This window comes from Naumovozyma dairenensis, chromosome 1 (genome assembly GCF_000227115.2).
Source record: "Naumovozyma dairenensis CBS 421 chromosome 1, complete genome".
In the NCBI taxonomy this organism is placed as follows: domain Eukaryota; kingdom Fungi; phylum Ascomycota; class Saccharomycetes; order Saccharomycetales; family Saccharomycetaceae; genus Naumovozyma; species Naumovozyma dairenensis.
In genome coordinates this window covers 158,641-171,273 of record NC_016479.1, presented here as the reverse complement: position 1 = coordinate 171,273, position 12,633 = coordinate 158,641, and the positions used below count along the sequence as shown (strand labels likewise).

General features: G+C 33.6%; 6 protein-coding genes across 6 annotated transcripts; 2 read left to right on the top strand and 4 right to left on the bottom strand.

Moving 5' to 3' along the window:
* Positions 1 to 858: 858 nt before the first annotated feature.
* Positions 859 to 2,358, top strand: STE3 (Ste3p; the record flags this gene model as incomplete). The annotated part of the gene is made up of 1 exon (XM_003667437.1): positions 859 to 2,358. The coding sequence occupies one exon, from the start codon at positions 859 to 861 to the stop codon at positions 2,356 to 2,358; it is 1,500 nt and encodes a 499-aa protein (XP_003667485.1).
* Positions 2,359 to 2,842: 484 nt separating this feature from the next.
* Positions 2,843 to 4,897, top strand: COY1 (CCAAT displacement transcription factor COY1; the record flags this gene model as incomplete). Its single annotated transcript, XM_003667436.1, has 1 exon — positions 2,843 to 4,897. One exon carries the CDS (start codon positions 2,843 to 2,845, stop codon positions 4,895 to 4,897), a length of 2,055 nt encoding a protein of 684 aa, XP_003667484.1.
* A 378-nt stretch (positions 4,898 to 5,275) lies between these two features.
* On the bottom strand, positions 5,276 to 6,345 carry RPL17A (60S ribosomal protein uL22; the record flags this gene model as incomplete). The annotated part of the gene is made up of 2 exons (XM_003667435.1): positions 5,276 to 5,521; positions 6,037 to 6,345. 2 exons carry the CDS (start codon positions 6,343 to 6,345, stop codon positions 5,276 to 5,278), a joined length of 555 nt encoding a protein of 184 aa, XP_003667483.1.
* Positions 6,346 to 6,966: 621 nt separating this feature from the next.
* RBH1 (Rbh1p) lies at positions 6,967 to 9,639 on the bottom strand (the record flags this gene model as incomplete). The annotated part of the gene is made up of 1 exon (XM_003667434.1): positions 6,967 to 9,639. One exon carries the CDS (start codon positions 9,637 to 9,639, stop codon positions 6,967 to 6,969), a length of 2,673 nt encoding a protein of 890 aa, XP_003667482.1.
* Positions 9,640 to 10,100: 461 nt separating this feature from the next.
* On the bottom strand, positions 10,101 to 11,687 carry FEN2 (Fen2p; the record flags this gene model as incomplete). The annotated part of the gene is made up of 1 exon (XM_003667433.1): positions 10,101 to 11,687. The coding sequence occupies one exon, from the start codon at positions 11,685 to 11,687 to the stop codon at positions 10,101 to 10,103; it is 1,587 nt and encodes a 528-aa protein (XP_003667481.1).
* Positions 11,688 to 12,064: 377 nt separating this feature from the next.
* On the bottom strand, positions 12,065 to 12,606 carry RIM1 (Rim1p; the record flags this gene model as incomplete). Its single annotated transcript, XM_003667432.1, has 2 exons — positions 12,065 to 12,227; positions 12,365 to 12,606. The coding sequence occupies 2 exons, from the start codon at positions 12,604 to 12,606 to the stop codon at positions 12,065 to 12,067; spliced, it is 405 nt and encodes a 134-aa protein (XP_003667480.1).
* Between the last annotated feature and the right edge of the window lie 27 nt (positions 12,607 to 12,633).

Sequence of the window (12,633 nt, the reverse complement as noted above, 5' to 3'; positions counted from 1 at the left end):
GGGAAGTTAACTTCATCTATACCAAATTCATTAACAAATAAGTCTTTAAGAGCAATACAATTTTCTTGAGCGATATTAAGTTTCGTAGTGTATTTTCACGATGTGCCTTTCTCGACGAATTCTTCGCGAAAGGGCAAATAAATTGTAACAACATACAATATTAGCCTTGTGGCGATTCAGCATTTTCCTCATTATGATTATTGCATGGCAGGAGATTATTCGAAAGCAGCTTACCTGTCCTAATTATGCTATACTGTATTGATTGCCAAAACCATATAGTTTGGCAGTCCGTGGCAACTTCCTCAATACCAAATATTTCTTAACCTCTTCATAATCTGATATCCTCTCTCAGTAATGAATTGACTATCGGCTCTTGATGGAGCTCATCGAGTTAGAGGTATCGAACTTTTTTTTGTTCATTTGTTCTGAACCATAGGAGTTGAGCATATCGTGGAACTTGTCTTTATTCTTGCTTGGTTGTTGACAAAGTCTCCTCGTTTGGGTGGAAAAACCTCTATTTTGCCACTGCGCTGTCTTAACGTACAGTTTTTTCAGGTTCTTATTGCGACACTAATTAGGAAATAAATTATCAAAATTTTTCTATTGAGATGAATGAACCTCTCAAAGAACAATAAGTGCACCGTTCTGTTGCATTTGTATTGCCTTGAAACTGTCCCAGTTCCATTATGTTACAAGGGTGATGTAGTCACTTTTTTACTATCTGCTTTTTATATAAGTTGAGTAAAGATTTTTTTTCTCGAGAGGTTATTTCATGACACTAAGCTAACAATAATAAAATAAAGAAGATTTACAAAAATACTATCAAAAACCTTGAAAAGAAACTTCAAAGCAAAATAAATGTCTTTTCAATCGAGTATAATTGGACTTTGTTCATTAGCAGTTCTAAGTCTAATCCCACCATTAGCATGGCACTCACATACCAGAAATATACCTGCAATAATTTTAATAACATGGTTATTGTTAATGAATATAATATGTATAGTGAATGCATCCATATGGAGTGGGACAGATTTTGTAACGAGATGGAATGGTGAAGGGTGGTGTGACATTGTCATCAAATTACAAGTTGGTGCCAATGTTGGTATCTCATGCGCCATTACAAATATTGTATATAATTTACATTCCATCTTAAAGGCTGATGTGGTATTGCCTGATTTAAATTCATGGACGAGAATTTGGAAAGATTTATTGATTAGTTTAGGGACACCTGTGGTGGTGATGGGATTATCGTATCTTCTACAAGTTTTCAGATATGGGATTGCTAGATATAATGGGTGTCAAAATTTACTGTCACCTACGTGGATGACTACTGTCTTATATACAATGTGGATGTTAATTTGGTCTTTAATTGCCACAGTTTACGCATTGTTGGTTTTAGCAGTTTTCTTTAAGAAAAGGAAAGATGTTAAAGATATTTTATATTGTACCAATTCTGGATTGAATTTAACAAGATTTGCAAGACTACTGATTTTTTGTTTTATTATTGTTTTGGTTATGTTCCCTTTTTCATTATATTCATTTGTTCAAGATTTAGAGCAAGTTAGTGGACACTATAGTTTTAAAGATACACACTCTAGCACTCTTTGGAATGTCATAATTAAATTTGATCCCGGTAAACCTGTTTATAACATTTGGTTATACGTTTTAATGTCATATTTGGTGTTCGTGATTTTTGGTTTGGGGACTGACGCATTAAATATGTATGCCAGATTCTTAAGAACAATAAGGTTGGGTTTCATAGTGGATACCATACAAGGATTCATAAAGAAGAATAGAGAGAACCGTGTTGGTAAATTATTAGGTAAAATGTCAAAGGGAACAGAATTTCAAACTTTGAGTTCCTCGGATGAATATGGTGGGAAAAATTGCTTTAGTGACACAGAGGCTTTCCCATCGGCTTCAAGTCCAACATCAGAAGGTCATTTCTATGTTGATTATACTTTACCAGGAGAAAGAGAGAAGCAAAATAAAAGAAATAAGAATAAAAAGAAAAATAAGTATAGTAATGACAGTGCATTCTTTGATTTGGAAGAAAATTTACAAGATGATGATAATAATGTAGAAATTGGTAGAAATAATTATCTGCCCTTTTTAACAGGGAAGTATGATGAAGATGAGGATGATTATGATGATGCATCTTTATCTTTAGATGGGTTTTCAAGAATATCGTATGGCCGTAAAAACGACTTAGATAACTTTCCTTCATATTCTCCAAGTTCATTGACGGAGTATAATAGTTCTAAGCAACATAGTACCATAATTAGTGGAGAAACTCTAGATATAAGGGAGTTTGAAGAAGACTATGAGTACAACAAAAAGGACTCACCATCCAAATAAAATTAAAAAGAAAAAAAGAGAAGAAAAATAATCATGGACAGTATATCATTTTTATAATAAGCAGTATTTTTTCAATATATTTTTCTATTTCAGTGTAATTTTAACAACATTCAAACTATTAAATTAAATTTTTTCTCTAAAGATTGGCTCACAGCAGCAAACCCTCTCAGCTCCAGTTATGTCTCTTTTCATATAAATTATTTATTTATTTTTCATAGCAGAATATTATACTTCAAATTCTTGCTTGGAAGGTTCTTATTAAAAGTATGAAATACGGAGAAATAAACAAATTTTCGGTCAGTGTAAGGCCCTGTATGCTTTAAATCCAACCCTAGTCCACAGATCTATTGAAACGTCAACATTTTATTAGATCATATTAGATTACCTAGAAGATGAGAAAGACAAGAACCGATATATTGTATTGTAACTATCAGAGACCCATAGCTAAGATATTCAAGAAACACTAGTGAATCCTCCGAGAGCCATGGATACTTCCGTTTACAGTCATGCCTTTGAATTATGGTCAGAAGCAGATTTGACCAAGTTGCAAGAATCGTTAGATTCTAAGGTTCTTGAAGTGAAAGAGAAAGAAACTAGTTCATTAGAATCAAGGAAATTCCTGGCAACAGAGACTAAAAAATTTAAGAAACTACAAGATGATGAGAAATTAGCTCAACTTAATAAGATAATTAAACATTATCAACATGAGGTAGATAATTTGACGCAAAGATCAAAATTCTCTGAAGATATCGTCATCGAAGTTTACTCAAGACTATCGGAGGCTCCTGATCCTAAACCTTTATTACAAAATTCAATAGATAAATTATCGAAGATTGAAGATTCTAAAGCTTTAAAGGAAAAAATTGCCCATTTAGAAGACTCATTGGCCAAATATGCTGATTATGATACTATGAAATCAAGACTTTTGGATTTAGAACAAAATTCTGCGGTCACGTTGTCCAAGAGAATTACTGCAAAGGAACAAGAATTAAATTCTACATGGGAAGAGAAGGAGAGAAATTGGAAAGATAGAGAAAATGAATTAAATAAACAACTCAATTCTTTACAAATGACAAATAAGGTGTTGTCAACGAAATTGGCCAATTATGGAGAAGAAGCTGTTGAATCAACAGGAGATAACCAAGGTAATTTTAACAATACTAATAATACAACTACCCCAAAAAGTAGCACAGAGTTCAATCTCCTTGTTCAAGAATTAGAATCCGCCCAATCAAGAATCATGCAATTAGAAGAAAGAAATGTCACTTTGAATACAAAATTGACTAAGGCCACAAGCGAAGAAGAAAAAGAAGCCCATTTACATGCGAAAGAATTGAAGATAAATCAACTTGAAAGTGAAAACGTCTTGTTAAGTGCTTCTTTTGAAAGAGAAAGAAGTGAATTAAGCAAAATTAAAGATGAATTGCAAGATCAAATCAAAGAAGTTAAAAATGAATCCATTTCCGTTAAATCTGAGTTAGAGACCGTTAGAAGAAAGTTAAATAATTACTCGGATTATAATAAGATTAAAGAGGAACTTTCTGCTTTGAAGAAAATCGAATTTGGTGCTGATGATACTGATGAAGATGACGATGATGTAGTCATTGTGAATAATGTCGAAGGTAAGAAGTTAGACACTTCATTACTCTCAGCCAACAAGAAATTACAATCCAACTTGGCTGAATTACGTGTTGAGAATATGAATTTTAAAAATATGAATAAGGATTTGAATTCTCAATTAATGAAGCTTAAATCCAGAGTTCAAGAAGTAGAAGCTCAAAATGCCAAATTAGAATTAGATCTAGAAAGTGTAGACGATATAAGCCAAAATTTTAATGACACTGCTAGTATGATATCAGGTGTTACGCGACAAATGAACAACCGAACTGGTAAATTATCACCAACTAGTTCAATTGTAGGTATACCAGAAGATAGAGAGTTTTCTGCCTCGACAAACAATTCTACAATTTTGCCAATCATAACCAAACAAAGAGATAGATTCCGCACCAGAAATATGGACTTAGAGAAACAATTGAGATTAGGTAATAATGAAAAGACCAAACTATTAGCTGATATCAATAAATTGAAATCTCAAAATACGAAATTATATGAACGTATCAGATATCTTTCAAGTTTTGCAAATACTGATAATCAAGGCAAGGCACTACTTGATAATTCAGATATGTTAGATACTGAAGCACAATATTCAACAGTTTATGAAGAATCATTACATCCATTAGCCAATTTCAAGAACAAAGAATTAGAACACTATAAGAAAAATAAATTGTCGGTCTTAGAGAAATTATTCCTATCGCTCGCAAGAGTTATATTACAGAATAAAACTACAAGAGCGGCCTTTTTGTTCTACTGTTTAGGACTTCATGGGTTAGTCTTCATGATGTCAATGTATGTTATAAATTTAAGCGGTTATTTGACGCCCGAAGTGGGTATCGTTCAGTCAACGACGTCTTCCTCTTCATTTGGTCTGAAGGATTTTGATAATCCCCTAGGTTCCCCTCCGGGCGCTTTCGACCATTAACCCAGATAGGTTCAGGTTTAATAGTGAACGCACATAACTATAACTCAGGGCATTACTTTATTCAATAACATATCCATAGTACATACGTCGAAATAATAAATATTGAAGCTAGTCAATTTTGATCTTACATAGAACCTATATACGTTATTTCATGAATTTGTGTCTTTTTTTGATAATGGGTAACTATCATTGCACATTCTATAGAATTTGCTTTCTTTAATTTGATGTCAAAGAGCTGTGCTAAGAATCATACCAGCAGTTGATTATAATAGAGGAAAATGTTTTGGTTAAAATACATATGTCAAAAAGAAAATTTAAGCTAAAAAGAATGAGATATATAAAATATTCGTAGATAATTCATAAATTCATCTTTAATACTTAAGCAGAGATACGCTTTTGAGCAGCGATTCTACCTCTTTGTCTGGAAGATAATCTAACAACCTTCTTTTCAGCAGCCTTTTCGACAGCTTCTTCTCTTTCGGTAACAACCAATTCAATGTGAGATGGAGAAGATTCGTACTTGTTAATTCTACCGTGAGCTCTGTAAGTTCTTCTTCTTTGCTTTGGAGCTTGGTTAACTTGGATGTGAGAGACGTACAATTTAGTAGCATCTAAACCTTTAGCCTGTTCAAAAAATATGTTTTTAAAAAAAATTTTTTTTTTTTGTAAATATTAATGTTAGTATAACGGTTTTTTCTTCTACGTTACTCTAAGGAATACATTTCGATGCTTATGTTATCGAGGATAGGTATTATCTTCTACTTTACTCTGTCGTCATTTGTCTTTTTCCATACTACTTTCCTACAGTATATTATATTTTAGTTTTTCTTTAGTTCGTGTTTCATCGACTTTGCCTTATTAAAGTATGCAAGATTCGTTTGTCTGAGTATACAGTAAAATAACGTTCTTTTTCATCGCGATTCTTCATGATCTAGTCTTATGGAAAATCATCTACTTCATATTATCATTAACGATCATCAAGTGTAATATTTCTCATTGGCAGGATTGGATATATTGCAACGATTATTTTCCCACATTTTTCTTATATAATCAACATATTAACATTAATAAAATCCCTTTAGAGTTCGTTTGGACATATATATAAAAATAATCTCATCTTCTTCTTAAGAATAACATACTTCAGCGTTGGCAGCAGCATTTTGCAACAAACCTTGGACGAACTTAACGGACTTGGCTGGCCATCTAGCCTTGGTAACACCAAATTCCTTACCTTGGGCAGTTCTACCAATAGAAGAGTTAAATCTTCTGAATGGGATAGCTCTTTGGTGTTCCAAAACTTGGTCCAAGTATTTTTGAGCCTTGGTCAATTCCCAACCGGAAACAGCTTGAGCAGTTTCTCTAGTGTTCTTGAAGGAAACACGTAAGTAGGAACCACGAGCAGAGGCAGACTTAGCTGGGTTAGTGGAAGTAGCACCGTATCTAGCCATTTTTCTATTTGATAGTTCTTATGGATCTTCAATTGATTGTTCAATACAAGATTCTTCTTCACTCACTCTTTAATATCTTCTGCGCACATCTTCTTGCACCAATTTTCCATCCTGCAGTATTACTTGCAAAAGGCGGGTAATCCACAATTCCTCATTCAGCGGTAAAATTGGGAATTTGTCGAATGTCCCGCCTTCTGCCTACGTAGTTTGGCCTAGTTTTACTGAGTGGTGAGCCTGGCCCTCCCGGGGAATAAGGGTGGGAGGAAGAAGTTATAACCGTTTGTTACCCCTTTTCCCTTCCCTTCCCTTCTCTCCCTTTCTGACCATGGTCTTTTTAATATCTCCGCACGGGCTTGCGGAATAATTCGGAAAACAAGGAATGGCAATAAAACCCATACAATTTAAAAAAGGATTGGGAGGTACGGGTTTTAAAATGTCAAACATCTTCTATTTACTGTGTAGCTTAACGAAATTGTTTTAGGATACACATTTCCGATAGCTACATTGAAGTATGAATGTGGTTTTAAAAATAATATATTGAAACAATAGGAAGTATTAATGTCTGTATTAGTTATTAATTATAATATTATAAAATTATTTCAAAAAGAAAAAAAAGTTACTTCATAAGGGGAGGATCAGTCTATAAACTTCCTCTGTGACTAATCTATTTGTAAATTCTAACAATCTATCCCCAAATTGCGTCTTATTGAACAATATACCTGTTCTCCCCAATCTTTTAATATCATTTAACGCAGAATCGAATACAACTACATCTTCAGAGTCTCCTTGCTTAGATACTGCAGTCAAACTGATCTTAATTCCCAGAGGGATATTATTCAACTCTTGTGAATAAATGTCAGCATGACCTAATAATTTCATCCTCCAAAGGCCTTCATCATCGCGATGATGTAATTTAACTTTTATCGTAGATAATAACAATTGAGACCTTATGGATTTGCCATTTTCAGACCCCAAATCAGTTAAGTCTGATTGTAACGTCACAGATCTTGACACACGTGAAGTCATCAAGGAAGAAGTAGTCGTGGATAATGTTCTTAAGGTAGTGGATGCTGTCAAGCTTGTCGGAAGATCACCTTTCCTACAATGATTCAGTACGTTTAATAATCTTTCGGTCTCAGAAGAACGAATTGTTAAAATAGGTTCTCTATCCTTCAAGATTGACGTTATAAGATTTTTGGATGGGATTCTGATTTGAATATCTTGTGCGGTGGCCATTGATGCAGTTATATCCATATCCAGATGAGATAGTAGATGACTTTCATCCAATTGATTTTCCTTATGTATCAATAGGAAGGCCTCCTTTTTAATTCTGGATGATAAGAAAGTCAATTGGAGCGGTGATTTAGAAATTTGTTCCCAAAATTGACTATTCCAACATGATATTTTAATTTGCTCAAGTTCAAAAATGGACGAATAGTCATTTATATCGATATATGATGATATATTGAAGGAATCTTGTACAGTGGAACAAAAACGGATTTCCTTTGCAGATGATGGAGTTGGTGTTTCTGGATCAAATAACGAAGTAGAACTAAAATTGGAAGAGGTATCTATTGTCAAATTTTTCTTATTTCTGGACTTAAATAAACTTAAGATTGAATTAGAGGTTTTTCGAGTTAAAGTTGGCTTGTAAACGTCAGCTGATGGATTGAATGTACTAGAAGTATCTACATTTTCTGATTCGGACATTATGCTTTCCAAATCACTTTCTTCAACGTTATGTTCTGTTATAGATGGTACGCGATTTAAAGTAAAGTCATTAGAGACAAAGTTATATTCTTCTATACTGGGTGATAATTTTGACGAAGGAGACATTCCTATCATCATGCTTCTATCCAAATCGATTAGCTCTTTACAAGTCAATGATTCTATAGTTTTCAAAGACGTTTCTGATTCTTTATGGCTTAATGAAGTATGGTTCTGATTAGTTTCGTTTTTATTCTCAGCAGCAATGTATTCTGAAGAGGAGAACGCTGAAGTTGTTTCATTGACCAAGTCAGTTAATGAAGACAATGGACTTTGTAATGGTTTAGACCTATGTAAAGAAAATCCTTTATTCGATTTCGGTAGACTAGCTGTAGAATAATTATTTGTGGGGAGTAATGGACGTGTTGGAATATTTATAGCAATACCTATTGTTGTATTATTATTTGTTTTTAATCCTTCCAATTTCCCTAATTTTGATTTGAAACCAGCATTACCATCAGCATTAGAATCCGCATGATTTTTTTTATGTAATAACGTATTCGATATTGGATTACTGTAAATTTTCGAAGGTGATAAAGCTTTTTTATTGCCATAGTTGTCAATAATTGATGACTCTGGACCAAATAATTTTTCAAATATTGATTTCCAATATGTTTCCCATTGAACCACATCAAGACAAGTTAATTTCAATACTGTGTTATTACCAGTTGATGTTTGTATTTCTATTCCCGACTTCAAGTAATTTATTATTTCAAAATCACCTTGTTTCAAAGTTGAGAATAATAACTTTTTGCCTAAATCCAATAGTTTGAAATTATCATTACATAATTCTTGCAATAAGTTGACAGATAAATTAGACGAGAAGGGTAATTCACCTGAATTTATTTTGAAAACGGCTAATTGGCCGTTGGTCAATTGTAATACTTCCACTAAGGTGTCATGATACTTACATTTCCTTAAATCCAGTTTAAAAAAGGTACGTCTTTTGAAAGAATTGAAATCAGTGAGTGGAGAGGGTATTAACGTAGAAGAGAATGATAATAAGTCATGAACTTTATCCAATTTTATTATACTTTTATTAGCAATTGTATAGCGTGATTGGAATTGATATTCAAATGCTTCTATTACTGACAGTAATCGAGATGAGTCAAATGGTTCATTTTCAGCAGTATTTTTTAAATAAGAATATGTACCAAATGTTGATTTAAGAAGTGAAGAATATGGAGTAGACCTGAAGATGATTAATTCTGGATGTAAAATGAGTTTGGAGAGCTCTAATAGAATGTTATTATATTCATTTAATAATTCAGTATCATTGAAGAACCAATTTAATAGTCCCACAAAATTGGTATTATTATGTAAAGTATCATATATGGAATCATGCTTAGAGATGATGATATCTAGGGAGTGGACGACTTTATTTAATTGTTCATAACATTTCATCAATGGGTCTAACTTCGAACCAGTATCACTGTTACAAAATTCTTGACAATAAGAATGCAGTTGCTTTAGTCGTATTATATGATCTGCTTCTTTCTTTCGAATAGCATCAATTTTTGACATCATTGTGTTCTGATCTTCTTAGTTCTGGGATGCAAGTCTCGGATGCAATCAAGATTGTCAGTTCCTTGTCTCTTGAACTAACCAATGAAGAAATGAGGTGTCAAGAGAAGTTTGCACTAGATGAAAAATTTGACACGCTTAATTTGGGGGACAATAGGTGATTCTAACTTTAATAACCTTCTCAGTGACATACAAAAATTATATAGTGCGGAGGAATTTTGGACTGGGGCGACGCGTAAACTTTTCCGGTTTTTTTGGCGTTTTTTGAGACGCGAAAAGATTATTATTATTATTATTATATATATATAGACGTGTAATGCATGTTTTATTCTAAAGTATTTACAGAGAAAATATATACTAGGTATCTCCCATCTATTAATGGTTTTTTATATAATGTTTTACGAATGTTAGCTATAACGGGAAGAAAAGTACACATACATTGAATACCTCAACTGAGTTGAAATTTAAATCTTGGATGATGGGATGATATTAATAACTCGGGTTTGTTCTGGTTCAAAATCCCCGATACTGAATGTTTGACCTTCTTCTCTTTCTTCTAAAACAGCACCCTCTTGCTCTTCTTCACCATCATCGTCGTCTTCCTCATCGCTTGCTAGCATATCATTCGCATCAATGTAGGGAAGCAATTTCTTATTATTGAGTTCTCGTATGTGGAGATGTCTTATATAAACGGATACGATACCTGTACTGACCGATGTTGCAATTAGTGCATAACAACCCTTTTCAAAGTATGGAACCATAGAGGCGGTGTAGAATAACAATGACCACCAGGCGTTTACTGCACCAGAAAACATATTCATAGATGCTAACACAATAGCACGTTCTTGAAGATCATCATGACACACTGTATTTGCCCATGCAAAGAATACTGCTTGACCAGCATAACCAATGCCACCAAGATATTGGGCAGTAAACATGACTTTTGGCGATAGTGGGTTGGAACGTATCATGATGGAAACAACACACATCACGATAGATATGAAAACAGCAACATGCCAATGTCTGGCTTTCTGGAGTTTACTCAAATATATGGCAGAAACAACGCTAGATACAACTCCGACTGCGAAAATCCCCGATGGATAATTATTTCTATTGGATAATGAATATCCTTGTTGCTTTAACCATAAAGCAAACGTGGAATTCGATGCGAAACTTAAATTCTCGCCGCCAAGAACCCATACGAAGGAAAATAACCACCAATGCCATCTTTTCAATACTCTTGTGAAAATTGACCAATCTAATTTAGTACTTTCATCTCTTGCTGGTAATCTTCTCCTTGCATAACGTAATTCTTGCTCGCTGAAGATATATTTCGTCATAGAAAATCTACTAGCTCTGCTGGTGTTATCTGGAACACCAGGGAAGAAGATCAATCCATAAATGGCAATCGGTACAGTAATACAAAAATCAATAATGAACAACCATCTCCAACCTTCCAAACCTTGGCGTCCATTTAAATTATCATGTATACTAACTTGCATAAAACCACTAAACATTGAACCAACCAACCCACTACTTGTGAATATTGCACTTCTAATGGGTAACTCATTGTCCTTATACCATGAACCTAAAATTAAATGAGTACCTGAAAAGGTACAACTTTCAAACAAAGCTTGGAAAAACCTAATAGCACAAGCTTGCTTGAAAGAATTCACTTTAAACATCCCAAGTGTAAGTAACCCCCATGCAAACGTACAAAAACTTAACCATAACCTTGGTGGCACAACCAAAAGGATCAAATTATGAGGCAACATACCAATAATATACCCTATTGTGAAACAAGTCGTCGTTATATTCAAATCATCACCTTTCATATTCAAATCTTCTTTCATACCTGATACATATGCGTTAGTAAAACCCACACGATCAACATAATTGATCCAGTATTGGAGACAAACGAATGAGAGGACGAAAATGTCGATTTTTAGAAGCAAGAACCACTTTTTAATTGGCTTCGTTGATGCATCTTTTGTGTCCTTCGACATGCATTCTAGGTCAGTACCTACTGAGCTTACAGGTTCCTTAATCATTGTGAGTTGTTATCCCTTGTTCCAACAGTCCAACAACATTTACCGATGCATCGAGTTTTATATATATAGCTTGGCACTTATAATTAATTGATTTACAGGTTTAGTGATGTCGCAACGCGAGACTCGAAGCGGTGACAAATGACTCTAAGATGCCCATTAATTATCATTCATCAAGGTCCTTTAGTTTACTGGAAAGAGTGAAAAAAAATGCTAATGTGTTGGTATATTTATTTATTTATTTTAGAATTGGATTTATTATATACTTTTTTTTAAGGGAGCAGTTAAAATTAATTAGTAATATAAAGATAATATAGATTGACTTTCTTTTTCAAGTAATATTTTTTGGTTGGTATTTCGTTAGTTTAATAATGTCACAATCAAGCGGATCCTTCTTCAGTTTCAGTTGCTACGGATTCTTCTGGCTTACCGTTTCTCAATAAGTTGATATCCTTTTGAACTAAACTTAAAGTGGTACCTTTGGAACCATCTTCTCTTTCAAAAATATAATTTGCTGCATCAGCTTCAACATAAACCAAAGCACTATGTAGATATTATTTTGCCAAAAAAGGGTATGACCTCCCTTCCAAGAGATCATTACACATGTTAAAGAAAAAAAAGCAGTTAGTAAATTGATGATAACAAAACAAAAAAGAAGAGCATTTTTAAACTGGACATACCCCTTTCTCACATATTGAGTCAAGAAATTCATTTGTGGTTCATTAAAAACAGTGACATTATACCAATTAGTTGGTCCATCTCTTCTTGGTTGGGAAGCAATACTATATTTCAAATATTTGCGATCTTTGGCACTTGTATATTCTGTAAATTCACTACCGATACGTCCAACGATGGACATCTTGGAGAAATCCATCTTCTTGGCTGTAGCATGGAAAAGACGTGTTTGTGTACGTAAGAACATTATATTATGACTGGGTCTATATGTTAA